This window comes from Thermobia domestica, chromosome 16, assembly GCF_964235325.1.
Source record: "Thermobia domestica chromosome 16, izTheDome1.hap1.1, whole genome shotgun sequence".
NCBI classification, from domain to species: Eukaryota; Metazoa; Arthropoda; class Insecta; order Zygentoma; family Lepismatidae; genus Thermobia; species Thermobia domestica.
In genome coordinates this window covers 80,505,057-80,528,242 of record NC_137469.1, presented here as the reverse complement: position 1 = coordinate 80,528,242, position 23,186 = coordinate 80,505,057, and the positions used below count along the sequence as shown (strand labels likewise).

At 33.3% G+C, this 23,186-nt stretch overlaps 1 protein-coding gene across 1 annotated transcript in view; it reads right to left on the bottom strand.

Moving 5' to 3' along the window:
- The window catches only part of LOC145673193 (uncharacterized), a 222,838-nt gene that overhangs the window by 24,698 nt on the left and 174,954 nt on the right, over window positions 1-23,186 (bottom strand). The window contains exons 16-20 of the mRNA XM_081742661.1: window positions 18,960-19,027; window positions 15,569-15,785; window positions 10,253-10,371; window positions 9,735-9,918; window positions 2,570-2,872 (exon numbers count right to left, since the gene is read on the bottom strand). Coding sequence (XP_081598787.1) covers window positions 2,570-2,872; window positions 9,735-9,918; window positions 10,253-10,371; window positions 15,569-15,785; window positions 18,960-19,027 — 891 coding nt within the window. The remainder of the gene's footprint in view (window positions 1-2,569; window positions 2,873-9,734; window positions 9,919-10,252; window positions 10,372-15,568; window positions 15,786-18,959; window positions 19,028-23,186) is intronic.

The following is a 23,186-nucleotide window of genomic DNA, read 5'->3' as shown; positions in this document are numbered from 1 at the left end:
TTATTATTATTATTATTATTAATAATAATAATAATAATAATAATAATAATAATATTAATATTTCTTGCCACATGGTCAGTTAGTTTGAAGCTTAATGTTTCCCTTAGGGAAATGAAGCAAACTTACAACCATGGGCGGAGCTATGGGGAGGGGGGGCAATGCCTCCCAACTTTTTGACAAAAAATAAAAATGCCACTTATAAGATGGCCACCTATCAAGACCTGTCAAAATTATCGAGACTGGACACGTATCAAGGAACTTGTGGAAGAAAAGAAAGGACGAAAGAAGAAAAAATGAACAAGACCCACACCCTGCATTGTAAACATAAAGAAATAAAGAATTAAAAGAAAATAAAACTAATCAAGTCAAACACTACAAAAAAAAAAAAAAAAAACTAAGTTCTGATGACAATTCCAGAACTTATAACCTCACGTTCTTTCTTTGTGTTACTGTTAGTGTATAGTGCCTTGTTTAGTGTTTTGCTACTGGTAGCAGGATTTCAAAATATAACAAGTGTTTTAAAAGGAGAAGAGAGAAAATAAGAACATTTTACAAGCTGATGAGAGAAATTCAGATAGACCAAAAACAGTTCTGATGTTGTTTTCCAGAAGTAACAACTAACGAAAAATTGGAAATCTGGAAGTCCGATTTCCTTTCAAAGAACTTACTTATATTATTACTTACTTATATTATTTACTACTTATTTCTTTTCTCTTTTCTTTAACAGAAAAATGAAAGATGAAAAGAATGTAGTTAAACATTTGAGTAAATTCCATGAGAATATGAGATCATCCGGTTGACTTGGATATTATACAGATTTAACAGGCAACCACGCCTCTGCTAGAGTTTCTTATTTAATATATTGCCATTACATTAACAAATTAAGTAACGGTGTAAACAAGAACCACGTATAGAATCGCATAACACATCTCCTTGTTGTTATTTATTAAACCTTTTTTTCAATAGTAATTTTCCAAGAGTAAAGTTTTATCCTTTTGCATGTAAATCAGAATTCTTGTCAATATTCCCGAAATGTTAAACACGCTGCAATAAAATCCAAAATGAACATAATACAACAGGGTTCCCACTGGTCAGAGAAGTCAGGGAAAACTCAGGGAAAATGGTGCAGGTCAGGGAAAAAGACTGGAAATCAGGGAAAGTCAGTTAAATTTTATAAAATATATTTTTCTGACATTAATTGTACATTAATTTCAGCTTTGTAAACCATAAATGTTCACAGTATGGGACGTTGCTTAGATTTTTATGAGAGGTAAGTGGAATGTACGTATGAGCAATTGATTACTATTTGTCTCTATAGAACAAATATTCTCATATATAAATATTCACCGTTATTTATTCTTTATTTATATATCAGCGTCATCCGACACCTGTCATGAAAGTCAGGGAATTTCCTGCCAAAGATCAGGGGAGGTCAGGGAAATAGATTTCTCCAGATCAGTACAAAAGACTATATATTTTTGGACTTGGATTACACTCCTGTTGCTGTTCGTAGTATCAAAATAGAAGATTAAGAATTAAATAATATTATTTGAAAGTATTGCATTCGGTATTAGTATTTAGAATGTAACGAATGTAGAATGTAACTCTGATAGTAAGGTACTTATATAACAAATTGTGATGTAAATATTGTTGCAAATAAACAACCAAGAGTCTAATATATATATATATATATAGACCAGCAGGGCCGGCTCTACCATATGTGCAACACGTGCATTTGAACAGGTCGTCAAGTTTCGTGCGGCGGTAAAATCTGTCATAACTATTTTATTTAAAATATATATTTCTTGTTCGAAACAGAGTTCATGATGATGGTAGTTAAATTTACTAAGATGGCCTATTTGAATACTAAATTCATAAATTATGTTTAGGTCGCATAAGGTCACATGGACGGTGCTAAAGCAAGCGGTCAAACAAATCCCAGCATGAATTGCTTGATTGTTGCCAAATACAAGCAATCAATTCTCGAACAGTAGCAAACACCTATTCCATTTAGTTAGTTATCTCAGTTTTGACATTAAAATCAGTCTTGTCTTCGTCACAAGCAAGTTCCTTATGATTAAAGGTGGAAACACATAGAGGAAAATCCAGAAATATAAATAAAAGAGCTAGTTGCACCGGAATTGGAAACGCATATAGTGAAATTGAAGCTCGATATTGAATTCCATGAAAAGGATTACCATCTTTCCTCTGCAGATGTGTTTGCTTTATCTTTCACTAACATAATATATTATTATTTAAAGAAAATGCAGTCACAACGACATTGTATTTGTAGTATTTGGGCATTTCTGAGTGCGAGTGCCCTTTCCCTCCCTTTCATTGTTCGTGATAGGATACCATACTTGAAATCATGGCTTTTAAAGTTTGTTCTTTCTGGAGAAAAGTAGGCGGCAAATTGCCTAGAGTCGACCCTGTAGACCGGATTACGGAGACTCTAATATATATATATATATATATATATATATATATATATATATATATATATATATATATATATATATATATATATATAGATAGATAGATAGATAGATAGATAGATATAGATACTTACTTGTAGCTCTTGTAGTTGCATGCAATATCAAATATTTATTAGCATTCCATCCAGCTGATGTGACAATGAAGACTTTCACTTTGTACTCTGTTTGAGGAGTCAGTTTATAGAAAGTCATTGATGTTTCTTTTGTGGTGTTACTAAGAAGAAGTGTCTCATCACTCGCCAATGTTAATTGATATAGATATCCTACCCAAAGACCATTAAAATTTTGGCAATCTTCTGGGCGTTTCCAGTGAACCTTAATAGTCGAATTGGTACTTGCAGCTGGTATACTACTTTCCACAGGTGCTATTCCTGGAACTACAAACAATTGTGAAAGAAACTAAATGCATGGTATAGCGTGATATCATATTAAGAAACGTAAATTTAACTTTTGCTTAGCACTATAATAATCTAAATTCGAAACGTCATATTTTCCCTAAAGCTTTGATTTTCTATGTACAACTGAATCATAAAAAACTAAACGTATTAGATGCTAACATCTTGTTTATTATAGTTTTGGAAATATTCAACAGTATTAATTAAACAAACAAAAGCAGTGAAGGATCAAATACACATTAATAATATTCGTGTAACAGTTTCGTCAATGTATTACCGCATCTGTTGAAGGCGATATTTCATTGACGAAACTGTTACACGAGTATTATTGGTTAATATTTGATGCTTTGGCCAGATTTGTTTTATTAATACTGTAACATGCTAAGTTTATCACTGTGACTTTAATAATCTTTAATAATCACTGTTGACAGGTGTACTGACATAAATTTCAGTTAAGTTCATCAGAGACCTGCATGTCTTACCCTAAAATATAATTACCACATAGGTAATAGGAAAAAGACCGATTAAGAAGATGATAACAGATTTGAATTTAGTGGTATATAACTCGGAGTAAAACTGAATAAAGGAATACATGTAGAGATTTTATTTTTCGAGAACAATAAATGAAGAGAAATAAAGGAAGATTCGTAATATCAGTATCATACTAACTACCATGGGAACAAGAACAGTTAAAAGACATATATAGATTCTTATAATACGACAAACTTGATGTGAATATGAAACACAAGAAAAAGAAAAAAAGAAAAATCAATAATCCGTTTTAAAATCTGTACTGCAACACACAAACCCAGAAAGATGTTGTTACTCGAGCGATATTTATATGTACTTAACTACATACGTGATAAGTCTAACTTTAGTTACCTTTCGTACACTTAAGATATATGGGTTATCATGTGTATGTATGAAACTATATCAAATCTCACTCGGAAAAATTGATATTTTTGGTTCGAAAATCTTCTATATCTTCAAATGTACTATTCATGTGTCAATAAAACTTAGTACATATATTCCCTAATATGTAACAATTTTATGGTACATTTTGTGCAGATATTTGACCATAAAAGACCCGTCAAAGGCCCGACTTATAAAAAAATACTATCAGGAAAATACCATGACATTTTTCCCTAATTCCTCTTGAAATTGTGAATCGTGAAACATAAGTGTAGTATTATTCAAACGCCTGCTACATTCTAAACACAATAATGTACAAGCCATCAATTGAAAGTAAACAGGATAGGAGCAACGGCTTTCTAAGTGAAAGTTTAACGATTTAAAAAGAATTAAGGGTAAGCTGTTTACGATATCTGGGAGTTCCTTGTTATATTGAATTTCGCTGATTAAGGTGTTTAAGCTTAATAAGTTATCTAGAAAAATAAATTTAGGTCGAAACTCTGTTTGAGATAGTAGTATTAGATCGTAACTATTGAAGCGAGTTCAAAGACAACTATTATTATTTCTAGAACTCTAGTTATTATCTGAATGAGAAGATAGACTGGGCCTATGTTTTAGCCTCATTCGGTTTACGGAATATTAAAACTTTTTGTACCTCTTGGGCTATTGGCTAATGTCCATTTTGAAGGACGAAGTTACATAGATTAGCCAAGATTTGTATTTCAAGACGAGCTCCTTTTTGTATTGTTTATTTTAGCTTTGGAAATATTGTATATGTATGAATAAAATGAAACTGTCCAAAGCACTAAATATACATTAATACAACCCATATAACAATGTAAATAATTGAACAGATTAGAAACGTCAACACGGTGACTAAGATATTACTACTACTATTATTTAGACTCTTTTAATACTAGAAAGAATATATTTCATTGAGCATCTATAACCACACTATGCCTCAGTTGGTATATGTTTTCATGTATTTTAACTATTACGCATATTAGAAATAGTTACACTGAAACATACACCAGTCTCAAATTTTAAAAACACTATACTTGATGAGGATTACTTATTTGACATTACAGTTCAAATTTAAACATCTAACTGTCATGGTGATTTTCTTAATTATATGTTATAAAACATCTCCTTGACAACTGCTAACATCACCATAACATACAAGCAGAAATATATGGATCAATCTACAGATATTGCTTACATTATTTCTTTCTTCTTCTATTTTATGGCAAATGCTTGAGCACTGCTGCCCTGATTACGAACGAAATATACAATATACAACGTTATCGTTGTACACCTTCCTCTGTAAGCACTTTTATTGAACCTCAACGTGTCACTCATAGACAGATAGACAGATAATATTTATATCCTCGAACTCTTAGGCTTACAGACACGCAAAACCTTATTTTTATTATTAACCGTTCAATACAACATTTCTTAAGACATGTTTTCACCAACCTACAAAACAGATAACAATCACTTAACTGGTAGTTCTTCCACTAACTCCGTATGTTATAATTTTTAAGGTATTGCTTTTAAATAATGATTAATTCTGTCCCCAACAAACAGTTTCAGCAATATAACGTTGCCTTCATCAAACATGTCATGAAAGTGTAATCCAAAAATAGCAAATTAAATATAAACAGAAAATGAAACAAAGTACTAAATAAAATAGAACAGAAATAGTTCAAAAGAAAGAACTAAATAGCATGGATATGGTCAATGTGAAAATAACTGGGAAAGTATGCATCGAACACATAATTTAAAAAATATGTTTTGGATAAAAATGGGTAAAATATGTAACAAAAACCTAATCCATTTTGTTGTTGTTGTTGTCGTCTTGTACAGATGGATATACATAGTGAAAGGAAAATGCGATTGGCTATGAGGAAAATGGACGTGACTTCCCTTCATTTTCTGTTTATGTTTAATTTGTTATACTCGAATTAATCTTTTATAACGTGTTTGACGAAGGCGACGTTATATTACAGAAAGTGTTATATAACTTTTATTAATATATACGGTCAGTTTTCTTTTATCAATAAAACGAAGCTCTTTGTATAATATATGCAGATATATTACGTTATAAAATCCTAGAGTATTCAGGAAATATAACTAGTGAGGCAATTGTTCAAATGATTTTTTTAAAATATGGATTTTACCCGATTATAGATAATATTCATTACTTTAAATGCTTGCTTGTGAAATATAGGAAGATTTGGATTAGATTGAATATCTTTATGTGTAGTTCATAACTAGCTTAGGTTTGTTTTATATTCTGGATACAGTTACATACACGGTGTCCATAAAGTTCGTTGCCACCCCGTGTATCGTCGAAACGACTGCGAATATGAGAAAACGGAAAAACACGTCCATCATTATTTTAAGGGGCGTGAGTTTTGTGCTATAAAAGGTCCATTTCAGACACTCCCATATAGGGGTACGTGGGGTCAACTTGAAAATTTTAAGTAGCAAAGGAGGTCGAGTAATATATCGTTGGGAAGGTCTCGACAAGAGAAATATTTTGTCGGAAGTTTCAAGTCCCTATGTTGACCCCAATCAAAATGGCGGGGTTTCACATTTCGTGTCCATAAAATCCGTTGCCACTCAGTGTATCGTCGAAACGACTGCAAATATGATAAAACGCAAAAACATGTCCATCATTATTTTAAGGGGCTTGAATTTTGAGTTATAAAAGGTCCACCCCAGACATCGCCAGATAGGGGTATGAGGGGTCGTGTTTTTGCATTTTATCATATTCTCAGTTGTTTCGAAGATATATGGGGTGGTAACGGACTTTATTGACAAAATGTGAACCCCCACCATTTTGGATGGGGTCAACATAGGGACTTGAAACTTTCGGCGAAATATTTATCTTGTGTCCTTTCCAACGATATATTACTTGATCCCATTTGCTATTTAACATTTTCAAGTTGACCCCCACGTATCCCTATATGGAAGTGTCTGGGGTGGACCTTTTATAGCTCAAAATTCAAGCCCCTTAAAATAATGATGGACGTGTTTTTACGTTTTCTCATATTCGCAGTCGATTCAGATACACGGGGTGGCAACGGACTTTATGGACACCCAGTATATTGGGACATTTAATGGATATGTTTGATTATAGTTACTGCGAAAATAACCATATCTATTTAGTGTATTATTTATAGTTACCAATTTTAATTATTGTTGAGTTATTGCTATTATAATAGCATTATAGATTCTCATGATTTATAGCTCTATGATTATTGTTACTCGCAGAATTAGTGTCATTGGTTACGTTAGAATTCCGTATAGGTACCGTACATTGTATTAATTACATATACTAACTGAAATTGAAATAGTTTTATGAAATCATTCTCTGGTAAAAATTTAAACCTTTTTCTCCCTTAAGACATGCATTTCAATCGAAGTGAAATGGTAAAAGCCCAAGTGTTAGTTATTTTCGAAAATTAATTTTAAGCAGTTGAAATAATTCTTCGCTTTGATCATTTTATGAACATAAAATGGAAAGTTAAGAAGATATTTTAGAAATTTCCCTCTTTTCCCTTAGAAGCAAAATTTCGAAAAGCACGTCATTACTCAATTAGGAACTTATATACCAAATTCCATCTCAATCTAACATGGGATAGGGTCATGAGATATTATATTTTTGACAAACATTTGAAAACCCTCTCTACTCTTAGAGTACTCATTTTAATGAAAGAAGACATGATAGAAACCCAGACCGACCCAAGTGCCAACTATGTTCAAAAATTAGTTTTAAGTGGTTCTCCCGTTTTCTCGTAATGAGATAGACAACCTTGAAGTCATTTTACACCGAGTGTGTGAAAAGGTCGGAGCCATAGGTCAATTTCATTATGAGTAAAAATACGAAAACATAAAGAGAAGAAAGTTATTGGAGATATTGCACACCCGGTGGAAGAGTGTTACAACTCAAAAAGTGACAATTTTGAGCTATCATCGCTCAAAAGAGAATAGAGAGAAGAGAGAGAGAGAGAGAGAGAGAGAGAGAGAGAGAGAGAGAGAAGCGAGCTTTACCCGGTGGTATTTTCGCATAAACGTAACTAAACAAATTAACCTCTAGATGGCAGAAATATCAGTATTCCTAGGACCGATTTTGATAGAATAACAAACTTCAAAATTCATGTTTCCACAAATGTGTAATTTTGACTTGTAACAGTGTTCCACCGGGTTTGCAATATGTGGTTATCAATCTAAAATGATGTCTAATTATTTTAAGTCATAAGTTCAAACGGCAAATTTCATGTGTCTACTCTTAAAAGATTCCGAGATATGGACACCTTATTGTATTAACTGTAGTCTTCTACCTTTTCTTTCATTCCCTTTTTTCCCTTCTGGATCAAATAAAACAAAGAACGCTGCATCACGTTTGTAACTATTCTGAATGAGAAGGGAAAACACCAAATTTCATGTCTCTAACCTTATGAGGTTTCGGGATATAGACATCTTATTATTATAATTGTAATCCCATCCCTTTTCCTTCCCATTCCCTTTTCTTCTCTTTTAAGTAAAATTTCAAAAGAGATTTATACATGTGTCTAATTAATTCAAATGAAAAGTCAAATATCAAATTTCGAATTTCTAATCTTCAAAGATTCCGAGATATGGATACTTTATTGTAATCCTTATTCCTTTTTCCTTCTACATTCTTTTCTTCGCATGTAGGCCAAATATTAAAAGAAAAAAAAACTGAAACACGTGACCAGTTATTTTCAATGTGAAGTTCGAATACTAAATTTCATATCTCTGACATGCAGAGATTCCGAGATGTTCACATATTATAATAAGTTATAGTGAAATTGAGATACTGTTTTCACAGATTTTAACTAACTTTAATAAATAGCGACACTTAGGTTATGGCAATATCTAATAGTATTAGGTTAGGACCTATTATAGTTTCAATGGCAGCACAACACAGACAGAAATTATTATTTTGAACTCATCTTGGAACGAATTTACTAGCTTTAAATTATTGTACTTTGACACAACAAAACTCTAATACTTTTATCTACTCTATATGGCTATAGTTTCTAATTTCAACATATTTATTTGCTAAAACGAAACTCTTTTCAAAACTTTTTAAGTGACTACACTTACAATCTTTGTATAGTTCTAAATCAAATAGAATAAAATGGTGTAAGATTCTCTGTAGATAGACTGGCAAAAAAATTACAGTAGAGTCTCGAAAACTAAGCCTAATGTGGACCGAAGGTCTTCTTTTTATCTTTTTAAGTTTTACATCTCACGATTATGCCGGCTAGGCTAAAGGAGATGATGATAATGAGAAATGAATGAAATAGTGGAATGAAGAAAATGGGACGAAACGGGAAACCCCGAGAAAAAACTAGGCACACGGTGTTTGTTCACCACAAAGTTCACTTGGCGCGAGCTGGGATCGAACCCGAGACCCCATGCACCAGAGGTGAACGTGGACCGATGGGTGGCCGAGTTTGTAAAAATGTCGGGTTATTGGAAATAGAGTTAAAAAAAGAATATGTACGAGTGTTTGCTCGGAAAATACAGTACTGTACTTGTATATATTGGTTGCTTGAGAATACAACAGAGAATAAACTGCCAAACTACCCTTAAACAAAGGAAAAGTAAGTACTTTATGAAGGCATAGAGTCTTTACGGGTTTGCGCGCGGGTTTTTCTCGCCCTGCCAGGATGTGGCAGTTATTCGGACTGCCGGGTTATCGAGTGCCGAGTTTTGGAGAGACTACTGTATTTGTAAGTTCAGTGTACATAGTAATTGACATCACATGTTGACCATTAAGCTAAAATTATCATTACAGTTGAGGTACTGTAGGTAACATCATGGCGTAAGAAGTTGAATCTATTCGTCCTTCAAAACCCAAAGCATTTAGATTCATATAGTTCGTTATCCTTACCATCATTTTCTACCAATTGCAATATACTGGAATACATCCCTATGACTCCTGTAAAGGCCGCTACGTTTATTTCATACCATCCTAAAGGTCTTACATCATTTAAAGTAACTGAAGTAGATGTGACATTGATTTCACCGTGTGAAAACTCACAACTTTGATTCATGCAAGATAACAGTTTGATGCACTGGAAACAAATAAAAAGCAAAGAAAAAATTAATTGAAAGTACTTGTAAACACATTACAAATAACAAACATCAGTTAGGTACTTATAATACACGAAGTTTATTACCTGTAAATCAGAGAAAGCAATGGTAAACCCTCGTTATAAAAGTTTAAGACAACGATTTACGTTACAGATAAATAAAAAAAATATTATCATTTAAAAAAATCAAAACTACAGAAAGTAAAATTATTTGCTAAGTAGAATCATGTTAAGCATATTTTATTGTTGTTTTCTGTTATCGGTTAATTCAAATAAAAACTATAGTTAACTATTACATAAATGCAAGAAAATTTACCTTATAGGATACGTGATAATATTTTATAATGCCTCTCGTGTGTGAAGGTGGGTCCCAAGCAACTTCAAAATCTTGTGGTAAACTATCTACAATTCTTAAGTTCGTGACTGGACCTGCGACTGAAAAGAAAGGAAATATTCGAATTGTGTACGTACAGTATTTTGCCCTAGAATTATATAGTTGAAAACCTTTAAACACTTTTAAGTATGTGGGTACCTAGATTTGATTTGTGACGTTGATACAGTCTCAAACCCCACAAGAAAAAAGCTTAGTTAATTTAGTTAGCTAACCTAAAAGAGACACGTTTACCTAAATGCTTTCTGTTGTACCCTAAGTATGTTGTACAGTTGTGAAATGTCGATTGTTGAAATAAGTCCTCTATTCTAGCTTCTATCGTATGGATGGAAATTTGTAGTCAGCCAGAGACATGAAATCGACGCATTTTTTTTTCTGATGGGAGCCTAATGCACCGTTTCAGCATCGGGCCTATATGACACAGGACTTAGTGCTTAATGTGGGATTGGGATTTGAACCAGTATAGGCTAAGGATTTGTATAGGAGGCATTCCTCTCTTCAGCAAAAACCGATTCCGAGACTACCCATAAAAGACTTGTATTAAACACTTTACTACGAACAACATACGAAAATAACAATTGTACGCGATTTAGAATACATTTTCAGTGTCGCACTTTAGCTAGAAACTTAAAACTTCAACCAGATATTTTTATACTGCGGGAGAAATTTATTTGGTGCTTAACATGGGCGGTGATTCGGGGGGCAAAAAAGGGCAGTTGCCTCCCCCACTTTTTTTTGAAATTACCCATTAATGTATATAGTTTCATTTGGAAATATAAAGTTTTGTAGGTATTATTGGTTCATAGAATAAAAATGGTGCCATAAAATATTTGTCGTTCTATGAGTACGTATTGGTTGTCTTCCCGTGGAATTAAGAAAGCTACAGGAATTGCGTTTAAACTGCCACTAAAAATGGACCAAAAATTAACCTATTGGAGCGCCACAATTCGAGCGTACTTTCATTTCTTCTTGCAATTGATCGATATGTTAGTCAGCCGCTCTGAAATTAATTGAGATAACATTTCGCAAGAAAAGAAGTCCTTCACAAGTTATTCTTTAATTGTACAAAAATCGACAGTTCCTAAAATGTATTTTCTTCTTTCTAATAATAATATTTTGATTTGATTTTTTTAGTTTAACATCCTGTTCAGCAGCGAAGTTATATGAGATGTGTACTTAATGATCAACGTGGAGTCCGAACCATGTGAGCTCCCCCGGGAATCGAGCCCGGGTCTCCCACGTCTAAGGCGCGTACGCTAACCGCTTAGCCACGAAGGAGCTCAGTAAGGAATATTAATTTTGCAGTGTAATATACAAGTTCAGGGGTGTGCATATACAGTTTTGTATATACAATTAAATTTAGTGAATTCAGCATAATTCTAGGTTTTAGGATTATTTTGTATATCTGAAATGTAGAGTGACTCTAAGTATTGCTGAGTTTTGATATATTCCAAGAAAGTGAAAACTGTACTTAATGGCAGTGAACATGTTTCGGGAAGCTGCAAAAGTATTTCTTTAAATGTCGTAGTATATGCTTATAGTATTCACTGTTATTCTAAGAGTAATAACACATATAATAGCATTCGTGGAATTAAAAATATAAGTTGTTCATTAATTTCCAGTTTCAATATAACTTTTGCAAAACAAGCCTCATTATTCATTACTATGATTCTTTGATTAATATTATCCTTTTTGTTTATTTGTTTTGCAAATTTGTTATTAAATAGGCCCTAATCTGATCACACAATTTTCCAGACAGATATTCATGAGCAAAGAATCAAATCTCTTCTTACACCTTCGCTGTTTAAGAGTACAAAGGACTAGTATCTACGTGCATTGCTCTTGTCAATTTACTTAATAAAATATGAAACAAAATATACGGTATAACTGAAAAGGACAGTATCCTAATAGTTATACAACTTTTCGTCAAACAAAGTGTTACAAGCAACCAGGAAAACTAACATTGATATCAAATATTCAGATCATGTCTTGCCCCCTCACTTTTAACGTCCAACCGCCGCCACTGGTGCTTACAGTTATGTGATAACCATACTACCTATGCGTTTCAATCATTTATGTGATCCATGCAGTGAAGAAATGGAAGTATTCGAAGTACAAATCATTGAAATATTTTTGACAATGAATGAAGCATGGATCTACCTAATGACTGTGAAAAAATCGAGTTATCACCCACAGAGATGTCCATAAGAAATCATGATGTAACGTTCTCAATAAAAAGATGGTTTCTCGAAATTTTTGGAGGATTTTTGGAATTTTACTGATTTTTGATACCCCTGGTGCAACTGAAACGAAGGGTGATGCAGTGAAAACTGCGATGTCGTGCAATGATCTATAATGGTGACCGTCACAACGAGTATGATACATGGAGGTGCGATAGAATATCTTAGGTAAACAACGACTTTGTTTGAATGGAAACGAGTCAGTCTGTGGTCAAAAATGCTCTCGAGCACAAACCTGGAGACTCATACATCGCAGCTTTTCACATAAAAGATGAACTGTCAAAACTAATCAGTTTTTCTATCAATAAAAATAATTTTCGGGTAGATACTCACAAGTAAAAGATCCAAATGGATGAATGAAGTTGCGGGATGAGACATAGTGCATCTGATAGAGGATGTGAAAATATGTGTATGTGCATAGTTATAGCGGCTGAGTGCCATAAGAAACGGAGGGGGAAGGGGTCAAAGTTGGTGGGAGAAGAGCTATGCTATGTTATTGAAATACATCAAATAAACTGTTGAATTGTAAAAATGGTGAAAGATAGACAATGCAAACGGTGGTAGTTTCACATATTGTCAAAAGAAGAATGAGCAGAGTAGATCACGAACCTCTACCGCCATCTTGAAATCCGCCATTTTGAAATATGTGATATTTTTGAAATGGAAAGGTAGTCATGTGATATATCAATTAGGGCCAGCATGTTCTCAAAACGTCGATTATTGTGACAATGTTGGTTCACGAGTTCGGAACTTGCAATGATGATCCATCATCGGAGCACACAATAGTAGTGTCCTGTGCCAACATTGTCACAATAATCGAAGGCTTCATATTTGAAACAAACCGATCAAACATAATGCGACACAATAGACACTCGAGAAAGCCTCCTCACCCGATAACTTATTTTCCGCTACAACTTCATTGTTGTATTCGACTGCAGTAATCCACTTTTCATTTAGATATCACATGCAACACTCATTCCAAATTGCTATTGCTTACGAAGGTGGACAAAGAAAGTTGAGTGAAAAATAAAGCACGTTAGTGAAAAATATAGTTGGGTGAAAATACAGTAGTTTACGTACAGTACGTAATAACTGCATTGCAATCTATAAGATTGTATTGTATTATGTTCTATATTAGTAAGTATGTCATTTAACAAAAGGTAGCTACATAAACTCCACATTGTTTTCGACTAAAAGCGAAAAAAAAAAACACACAGACACACAAGCGGAAGCAGTTCTTCCAAACCGGAACCGTTTTCTTCGGCACTATATGAAGCAAATTGGAAGTAATGTTATAAATAATAATGTAATAATATAGTACTGGGATATCTAATTTCACTGTTAGTTTTCTTGGCTTGTAGATATGTTTAACGGTTTCGTGATAATCCAAACTTCCAACATACAAGTATCAGTCTCCTAGATTTTCGTAAATAACTACAAAGATTATCTTAAATCTTCCAAATAAATGGAGATAATAATGATCACTAAAATTCATAATTGACCCTAATTGATATATCACATGACTACCTTTTCATTTCAAAAAATATCACATATTTCAAAATGACGGATTTCAAGATGGCGGTGGAGGTTCTTGATCTTCTCTGCCCATTCTTCTTTTACCAATATGTGAAACTACTATCGTTTTCATTGTCTACCTTTCACTGTTTTTACGATTCAAAGTTTATTTGATGTATTTCAATGTCATAGCATAACCTTCCTCCCATCAACTTTGACCCCCTCCTCCTCCGTTTCTTATAGTGCTCAGCTGCTATAACTTTGCACATACACATATTTTCACATCCTGTATCAGGTTCACTATGTCTCATTTCACAAGTCGATTCACCCATTTGGACCCTTTACTTGTCAGTCCGAAAGGGTCTCAGGAAAGATACTCAGTCGACTACAAATAAGCAATATAGTCATATCGCCAGTCAATGGGAGATCTGCCAACACATTTGGTAATATATTTTAGGACAATTTGGACATCTAAAATTTCCACATTATTTTCTGAGACATCGATGATTATGTTGAATTAATTGAGCGCATCAGAAACTACCATGAATCGATTTTATTGTTGTTGTTGTATTCTCTTACTATAATATACGCTTCTTTTATAAATATAAACTAGTGTACGAATACTTGTGTTATAAATATCTAAAAAATTTAAGATCACGTATATTACGTTGGACAGCAATAATTATATGATTGAAAATATTTAAATATATTAATGGAAGTAGGAACCGAAGTTAAAATCCACAATCATTACAGCCAGTTTTTAAAGTTTGCAATACGTACAGAATACTGATTAAATTCCGATCTTGTATATTGGCACTTCATGTGGAGAAGAATGGAAAGAATTAGTTGGGTAGAGCGGAAAACGAATGAGAGAGTGTTAGAAATGGTGGGTGAGAAAAGAACACTTTTAGATATTATTAGGAAGAGGAAGAGAAACTGGTTGGGACATTGCCTAAGAAGAGATTGTATCATGAGGGACGTCCTAGAGGGTATGGTGGCGGGAAAGAGAGGGAGGAGGCGAAGGAGACTACAATTAATGGATGATATTAAAACCGAAAGATCATACGCGAAGACGAAAAGGTTAGCGGAGGACCGTGGAGCATGGAAGCTTCTCAGCTGCGGCAAGTGACCTGCCAATAAAGCAGAATACCTATGATGATGATGATGATGATATTGGTACCAGCAAAATAAGTTGTTAAAACTTGTGAAAATATTAAATAAATGCATATCTAGGGACTACTGAATAGTGAAATATTAAGTAAGGTATATTTTGATGTTCAGTTCTAATATGCCATTTACCCATAGAGTATCTTATGGGAATCGCAACAGGAAGAAAAGCCACCATAAAAACTATAAGAAATTATTAGGTAACTTATTGTAAGGTTGAAGAAATCTTAACAGATAAAATATATTCTAAGCTTTGATGTGACCTTTGATATCCTTTCTAATCTTCAAACCAAAATATTTCGCAGAATAGTCTACTTACCACCTGGCTCAGTAATAACTGTGACTAGATCCGAGGTATCGCTCTGTCCTTCAATCGTAACGACTTTCACTTTTACTTTGTACTGTGTGTACGGGATTTTGTCAACGAAATGAGCTTCGGTATTTGTTTCTGTACTATGTAGTTTCCATTTCCAATCTTCTTTTATATAAACCTCATAGTGACGTATTACACAATCTCTAGGATCAGCTGGACATGGCTTGCAAGAAAAACGAAGAAACTAGCAGCACAAAGGTAATAAAATAAAGAAAGAAAAGAAATGTGCGTGTATATTTTAACTTTACATTTATGTATAATATATAATTACCAATATCATAACGCATTCTAATACTTTTAATATTATAAAGTGATGTCTTTTGTATGTTTAATGGAATACAATATTATTAGAAGAACTTCCCAGGAAATCATAACTTATTTAGATCCGAATCTGTTGATGGCACCGTTAGTACAAGTTTTCTTAAGAGTTTGCCTTTCTCTCTTTCTTGAGTTACATTGGAACAATGAGGAGTGTATTTCCAAAACATGCTAAATCCAAAAATGTCCGATTTTGAATAGAATATTGAAGAATATACTATGGAAATTACGTCAAATTTTATATATTTTTTTTTTTTTGTCAAAAAACACTATTTTCTGTTGTAATTCTGTTTGAAATATCACTTGCGATAGTGTTTCAATGTAAAAAGATAAGTTTTTTGCTCTTTCTGGAGAATTCTACCAAACGGAGTTTACTAGCATGTTTTGGAAATACACTCCTCACATATTTGCATATATTATATATGAAAGTAAAATCATGATAAATATGTATTAACTCGAATCAGATACATAGTTGAAAATGTAAATCTTATTACTAATTCTTTATTACAAAACACGTAAATCCACTGAAAATAAATGTACTCCCCCATCTTCTTCGTCTAACCAAAAGACTTTGAACGAATTGCTCAAAGTTGAGTCTCTACGTTCCGGACAAATTTACCTTAGTTGAATTGTAATTGAATTTGACCGTAACAGTAAAAGCAAAATCATTCGGAACACGTATAAAGGCATCAACAAATTTAAGAAAGGCTCTATCAACCTCGCGCATATATATTTAAAAAGCGAACGGACTAATTTCTATAGCTACGGATAATATTTTGGTAGATGAAAGATATTTTGACAATTTGCTAAACAAGCAATCAAAAAATAATATTATCAAAAAATAATAAAATGAATACAGCAGAATCGAATATTCCAGAGCCAGACCGAACAGAAATAAAAATTGCTGTGGAGATCAAAGAGACGCAAAGTTCTAGATGTTCACGAAAATTCCTTTAAGTTAACTTTAGCTTGAGCAGAAAAATATGATACGAGATACATAAATTCGTTTCCTTGATATGGAATAAGGAGGAAATCTCATAAAAATGGAAAGAATCAATCATTGCTTCAATTTACAAGAAAAGTGACAAAATTATTGTAATAATTGTCGAAGCATCTCTTCGTCTCAACGTCCTCTATTATTATTCTAAACATTCTGTTAGTAAGATTCCACCCATACGCGGATGAAATTAATGGAAAGAATCAGTGCGAATTTATGTGAAAACTATCTATTTTTATCGACCAGATATTTACTACTCGTCAAATACTCGAAAAGAAATAAGAATATAACACTTTGATACATAAATTATTTATTGGCTTGAGAAAGGCATACGACTAAGCACTAAGAAAGGTTAGGAAGGAAACACTATACAACATTCTTGCTGAATTTGGTACATCAAGAAAACTAGTTTGGATAATTAAGATAGTTTAAATTAAACCCAAAGTAAAGTCGAATAGGGAAATACTTGCCCATGAAAAGAGCCTTAAACAAAGAGATGTGTTATCATTATTATTCATTTTTTTCCTGGAATACGCTATAAGGAAAATTAAAGATAGCCAAGTCTTAGAGTTAGATGATATTCACCAGGTTATGGCTTGTGTTACTGATATCAATCTAATAGACGATATGAGGACAATGGAAAGAAATGCAGAAGTTTTGTTAAACGCCTGCATGAATATGGATTTAGAAATAAATGCAGAAGAAACTAAATACATAGAAATTTGTTGTGACTGTAATATAAATATAGTTAGATAGATAGATAACAGACCATGAGTGAAAATAATTTTTGTGATCTTAGAGGGCAACTACTGTAATAAGCAACTGGTTTTGTTTTGTTTTAGTAATTTAATTCATGAGTTAACGTCTTACAGTATGCTCGGATGCCGAGATTTTTATTACTCACTGGCATGCTAAGCGCGATATGCTAAATTGAGATAATGTCCGTGTTGTTTTTTCTGAAATTTAGCCGATTATAACTACGGTACTTTCGCACAAATAGATATGATTGTATTCACAATGAATCGTGTTTTATATTATTTCTCATACATATCTTGAATTGTGCTACTTGTAAGAACCTTGCCAAACTAGAGTATTTTCAAGAATATCAAACTCTTCTTGAAGTTAAAACTCTATCATTTTCCCAAACAACTTCAAACACACAGTTAGTAAATTTTGTTAGCGTGCTCTTAATAGAGTTGACAGTGTGGCTAACAACGTACTGTAATTACACGTCTGTAACGTGAATGTATTATTATCCATGAAGCGAACGAAACACTTAATATAGCAATATGAATATAGCAGGGCGCAAAATTTCAAAGTCAGACGCACTCGCCAATCAAAAAATGATGATAGTCAGTATCTCTCACGTACAAATTATAAGAGATCCCCCAGATCATGGCTTTTGATTTGACAAAGAAATAGATTACGTCAGGGCATAAAATTTCGAAACCACACAATTAGATTCAGATAATCAGTTTTAAATTGGACAATTCATATACATGTTAAAAGAAAACTACCTTAAGACTTCACCTTTGTGTAACGCTCTCTCTCTGCACTCAAGTACCAGTTTTCGATTGCAGTTTTCGGATCAAAGTCCTTAAGTAAAGGGCCATTGATGGAAATTGTCAGTAAATCATCCAGTGTGTCAGTCTTCAGTGAATTCTTGTAGGCAGTCTTAACTCTATTGAGAGTGCTGAACCTTCTTTCACATGAAGCAGTATTCACAGGTAAAACTGCACAAAATGTGACAATTGAAGCAAATTTGGGAATCTCATAATGAAGTTTTCACTGTAAATCCCACTCAATGACAATAATTGTCGTACGAAACAGAAACTGCGCACCCCTGTGAGTTTAGGAACAAACTCTTCATACTAAACACTGGTCGCCAGCTCTAAATTTCTAGTCGCCAATGGCGACCTGGCGACCGGAAATTTTGTGCCCTGAATATAGTATAAATATAACAACTGTGAATATTTTGGATTGCATACATAATATTAATTATCACTAGTATTCAGGTCTTACCTGCCACCTTATGTTAAATGATCTATCAGTAACATTTTCGACAGTAAAATCGTAATCAACCGATGGCACTGAAAATAAGACACATGTTATGTAACAAGTATACTATGATTAAAACATACAAAATATTTAAATATATAATTAGAAATAACGTTATAACATTCAAAATACGCAGGTTTTGGTTTATTGGATGCTGATGTATCTGTATCAAATTTAATAATTTTAGATGCATATCAAGGTGGGCGTCGCTGAATGTTTACCCTTTGTCTCTTGTAATTATTGTTGTTCTCGGTTTCAAATCCGGAGCCCGCATCATAACTATGCTTTCTTTACAGAGATTTTATTCATTTGCACCAGTCGAATTCAGATATGGTACTATCAAAATACTTGTCGTGAACAACTTGCTTCCACATCCTACAACATCAATGCAGTTATGTTGTAAGGCAGCAGCTCATGGATGATAAAAATAAAGAATTTGCCTAAGTAGAATACGAAATGAAACATTGAAAAATCTTTAATACAATGTAGAAAACGAAATTGAATCAAAATCATTTAAATTTTTACAGTGTAAACAGTATTGGGAAGAAACAAATATGTACTAACATCCTTCGGAACTGTTACATTGAATTACTCTATATTTTTAATATTGTATTGGGACGAATAAGTATTAAAACCTTATAAATTCTGAATATTACAATTTTATGTAACAACAACAATTTCTCTTAAATCGTATAAATGAACTTTCAATTAGGGTTACCAGACGGCCATATTTAGCAGGACAAGTTCGTATTTATAAGACTAGTCCTCACGTCCGTACCTATTTTTGAAAATGTGTAAAATGTCTATTCTATCTACAAATAGTATTCATATAATCTTATGCTTCAACATCGTTTCGGATGTTTTCATTTGTACTCAGCTGTGATTTTTAAACTGAAACTGACTACAGTGATTGTGTCAGTAGAGAGTTGAGTAGCGTAATAAGCAAGATAGCGTCAGTAGTAAGAACTGAATTGTTTCAGTTGTACACAATACTGTAGTGCATAGTTATAGTAGAAAATGGAAATTTTGCTGGATAATTCTGATTTTGATAGTTTCTTAAAACTGTCCTGTTTTGTGAATTCATTTGTCCTGCTTTATACTTATCAATATGTAGTAAGCCTATCTTCAATACGTAAGTAATGTAATCACAATAATTTGGAAACTTACTCTTTTATTTATTGTGTATATCAAAAAATAGTGAAAGAGGAAATCTTAGGAAATGAGATAGATTGCCATTTGATTATCTGAACTACTGAGAAAGGTGTCAGGAATCACCAAAAGAGTACAGTTAATATTACATTTAATATTAGACACATTAAATGAAAGAGTATATTTACAAATAATTATAAACATACACCTATCCATATCGTTAAATAAATATCAACTTAAGTTTGAATTTCTAAATTTAAATACTTTTAAATTAACAATGGAAATTAAATAATGATATGCCATCAAATATTTCAAAATTGTGGTATTAAAATATCGCTTTTCAAACTGATTTCATGTACAATAGCAGATTTAATACAAAATCAAGACACAAATCGAATACAACAGAACGTTATCATTTTATATGTTTTCTTTTGAGTCAAAGGAATCATGTACTGGACATTTGTGTTTAATAAATACCAAATGATATAGTGAATCTCCGGATCGTAATAATAATTACCGATAAGGTCAAGTTATCTTGTAATACCATATAAATATATAGGCCTACATTGAAGCTATTTTAAATATAATAGTACTTGCAATGTTAAGGTCAAAACTAATGTATATCACTTTAGCATTTATAAAAATTAATTTATACAAATGAATTTATTAATTCATTTCAACGAAGTATATATTTAATTAGTATTCAATCACTATTATTTTAAAATTGAATATCATATTATAAATGTAAACTTATGAATCTAATTTGTAACCGATGATATTTGGAATGAAAATATTCATAAGTTAGACGCAGAAGAAATTTGAAGTATAAAATACAAGTGTTATGTATCCTTTCAAAACCATATAATTAAATATAACAATATAAATTTAGATTTTAAGGTATGAAAATATTTAACTGGCTTGCTATTTCCAACATATTTAAATGAGTCTTCATACAACTCAACAATATTTATATTATTTAGCTGTATAAGAACTAGCGGTATAATTAAAATTTATCTTTAGCGTTTACTGGTTAAATTTTCTGACCCGAACTTTGTGATCCGAACCATTTACTCAAGCGGCTATATAGCCAACCTTGTTGGTATTTCCGAACCACCGCTGAGAATAACCTATCCTTTGTTAACTCCTGTTTCCTAAACAGAAATTAATAGGATTCGAACCTAGGTAACGGTATAAAACAGCTTACCTTCACTGGGATTAAAACTCGTGAATGTCATAAGGTCAGTTACAGAAAAATTAACATGTTATTGCTGTAGTTTCAATATTTGTTCAGGAATCACTCTCACACAATTTCCTTGTCTCAATATTAAATTTTCCTACCATGTTTGGCGACGGTAAATGAAAGATTCCGGTATCTACTATCTGCACTCTCCTATCGTTGTATCAATGCTGACTATTAAATCCTTTCTCTACAATACTCGTCGTTATTCAAAATATCTTCAAATTCTGTGTGTTAGTCTAGCTGAATACTAATATTTGAAAAGTATTATATATTTTGCATTTTAAGAAAAAGTTACAACACAAAATCAGAACATATGGTAACCTTCCCTTATTTCAAAACTGGACCAAACGGTTATGAATGCTGCTCAGTTTAGTGGCACAATTTTCCATTTAGGTATGAGGAAGCGCTAGGTCATTGAAAATTTTCTCTAATTGTGCGATTTGAGCAATTCTGTAGGGTTTAATCTACATTTAATGTATCTGTATACGACTGATATATCCCACGCAGGACGTAAAAAACCTTTGAGTAGATTTTTCTTTTTTTAAAGTTCTGTTGATATGAAATATTTGTCTAAAGTTCACGAAAGCAATTAAATGAAGATACTGAGATTCAGTGATCTAGTATTCACCTTTGTAAAAGCAAATAATTAAGCTGATTATTTGAAAGAAATGGTTGTTTACCCTGTTATTTTTGCTAAAATCTGGAGTTTGTTTCATAGTGAGTTATTCCTTTATCTTATCTCTGTAACGTAGTAGTAATACACTGCTGTCTATTAAAGATACAACACTAAGAAGGAGACAAGATAGCATCGCCAAAGTTGGCAGGCCTAATGATACAAGTAAAAAATTATTAAACTTATCGTTCTGTGCGATGCGTGGCAACGTGGCTACAGCAGAAAACAACTGGCGATGGTCAGTAGCCTGTGGGTCCATCATGGGCAGTTAGAACAGCTGTAACATGACGAGATCGAGAGGATAAGCCTTTGGATGTCCTCCTGAGGCACAACAAGTAATGCATCTTCGACATGATACCACAATTCATTAACTGTAGCTGAAAGAATTCTAGGTGCCAGAGGCGTTGTGCACCGATCAACTACAAGTGTTAAATCGGCGAGAGATTGGGGGAACAAGCGGGAGAGGGAATAAGAGGACACTGTGTCCTGCCAGGAAATAGAGGATAGTATGTGCAACATGAAGACGCACGTTATCTTGTTGGTATGTTATTCACGGCAAGATCTGCATTAAGGAAACCACAACCAGGTCCAACACCTCCTCAATATACTGTTCGCTTGTCAAATGTCCGTCAATGCGAAGGAGACAGGAACAGACACGAAATCCAATAGGATGCAACACAATAACACCTAGTGTCGGACCGAATCAACGATGCAAAGAGCAGGCGTCGATCAGCCTAGTGCCACGGTAGCACAGATACGGGTGCGGTAATTCCTTCCATTTGTCTTACCATACACGACGTTTCCAACACCATTGGAAGTATGTCTCAGTCTACTAGACGATGAAGAATTGTTCGTGAGGATACTGACATTGTGCAACAACCTCCAGTGCTTGCGTCACTGCGCGCCATATGGCTGTCCGATCCGTCAGAGGTATACACACAAGCCATCGTTTCTCGCGATCTATGGTATGGCGCGTTCCTTGGAATCCGGTGTGTCGCTTCATAGTGCCTTCGTGGAGCTATCCATTTCATATGTGTTGCACTGTGACCGTATTTCTTCCAATATGGACACCAACGTCGCGGAATGATAAACCACACTAACGATACATCACTACATGTCCACGATCAAA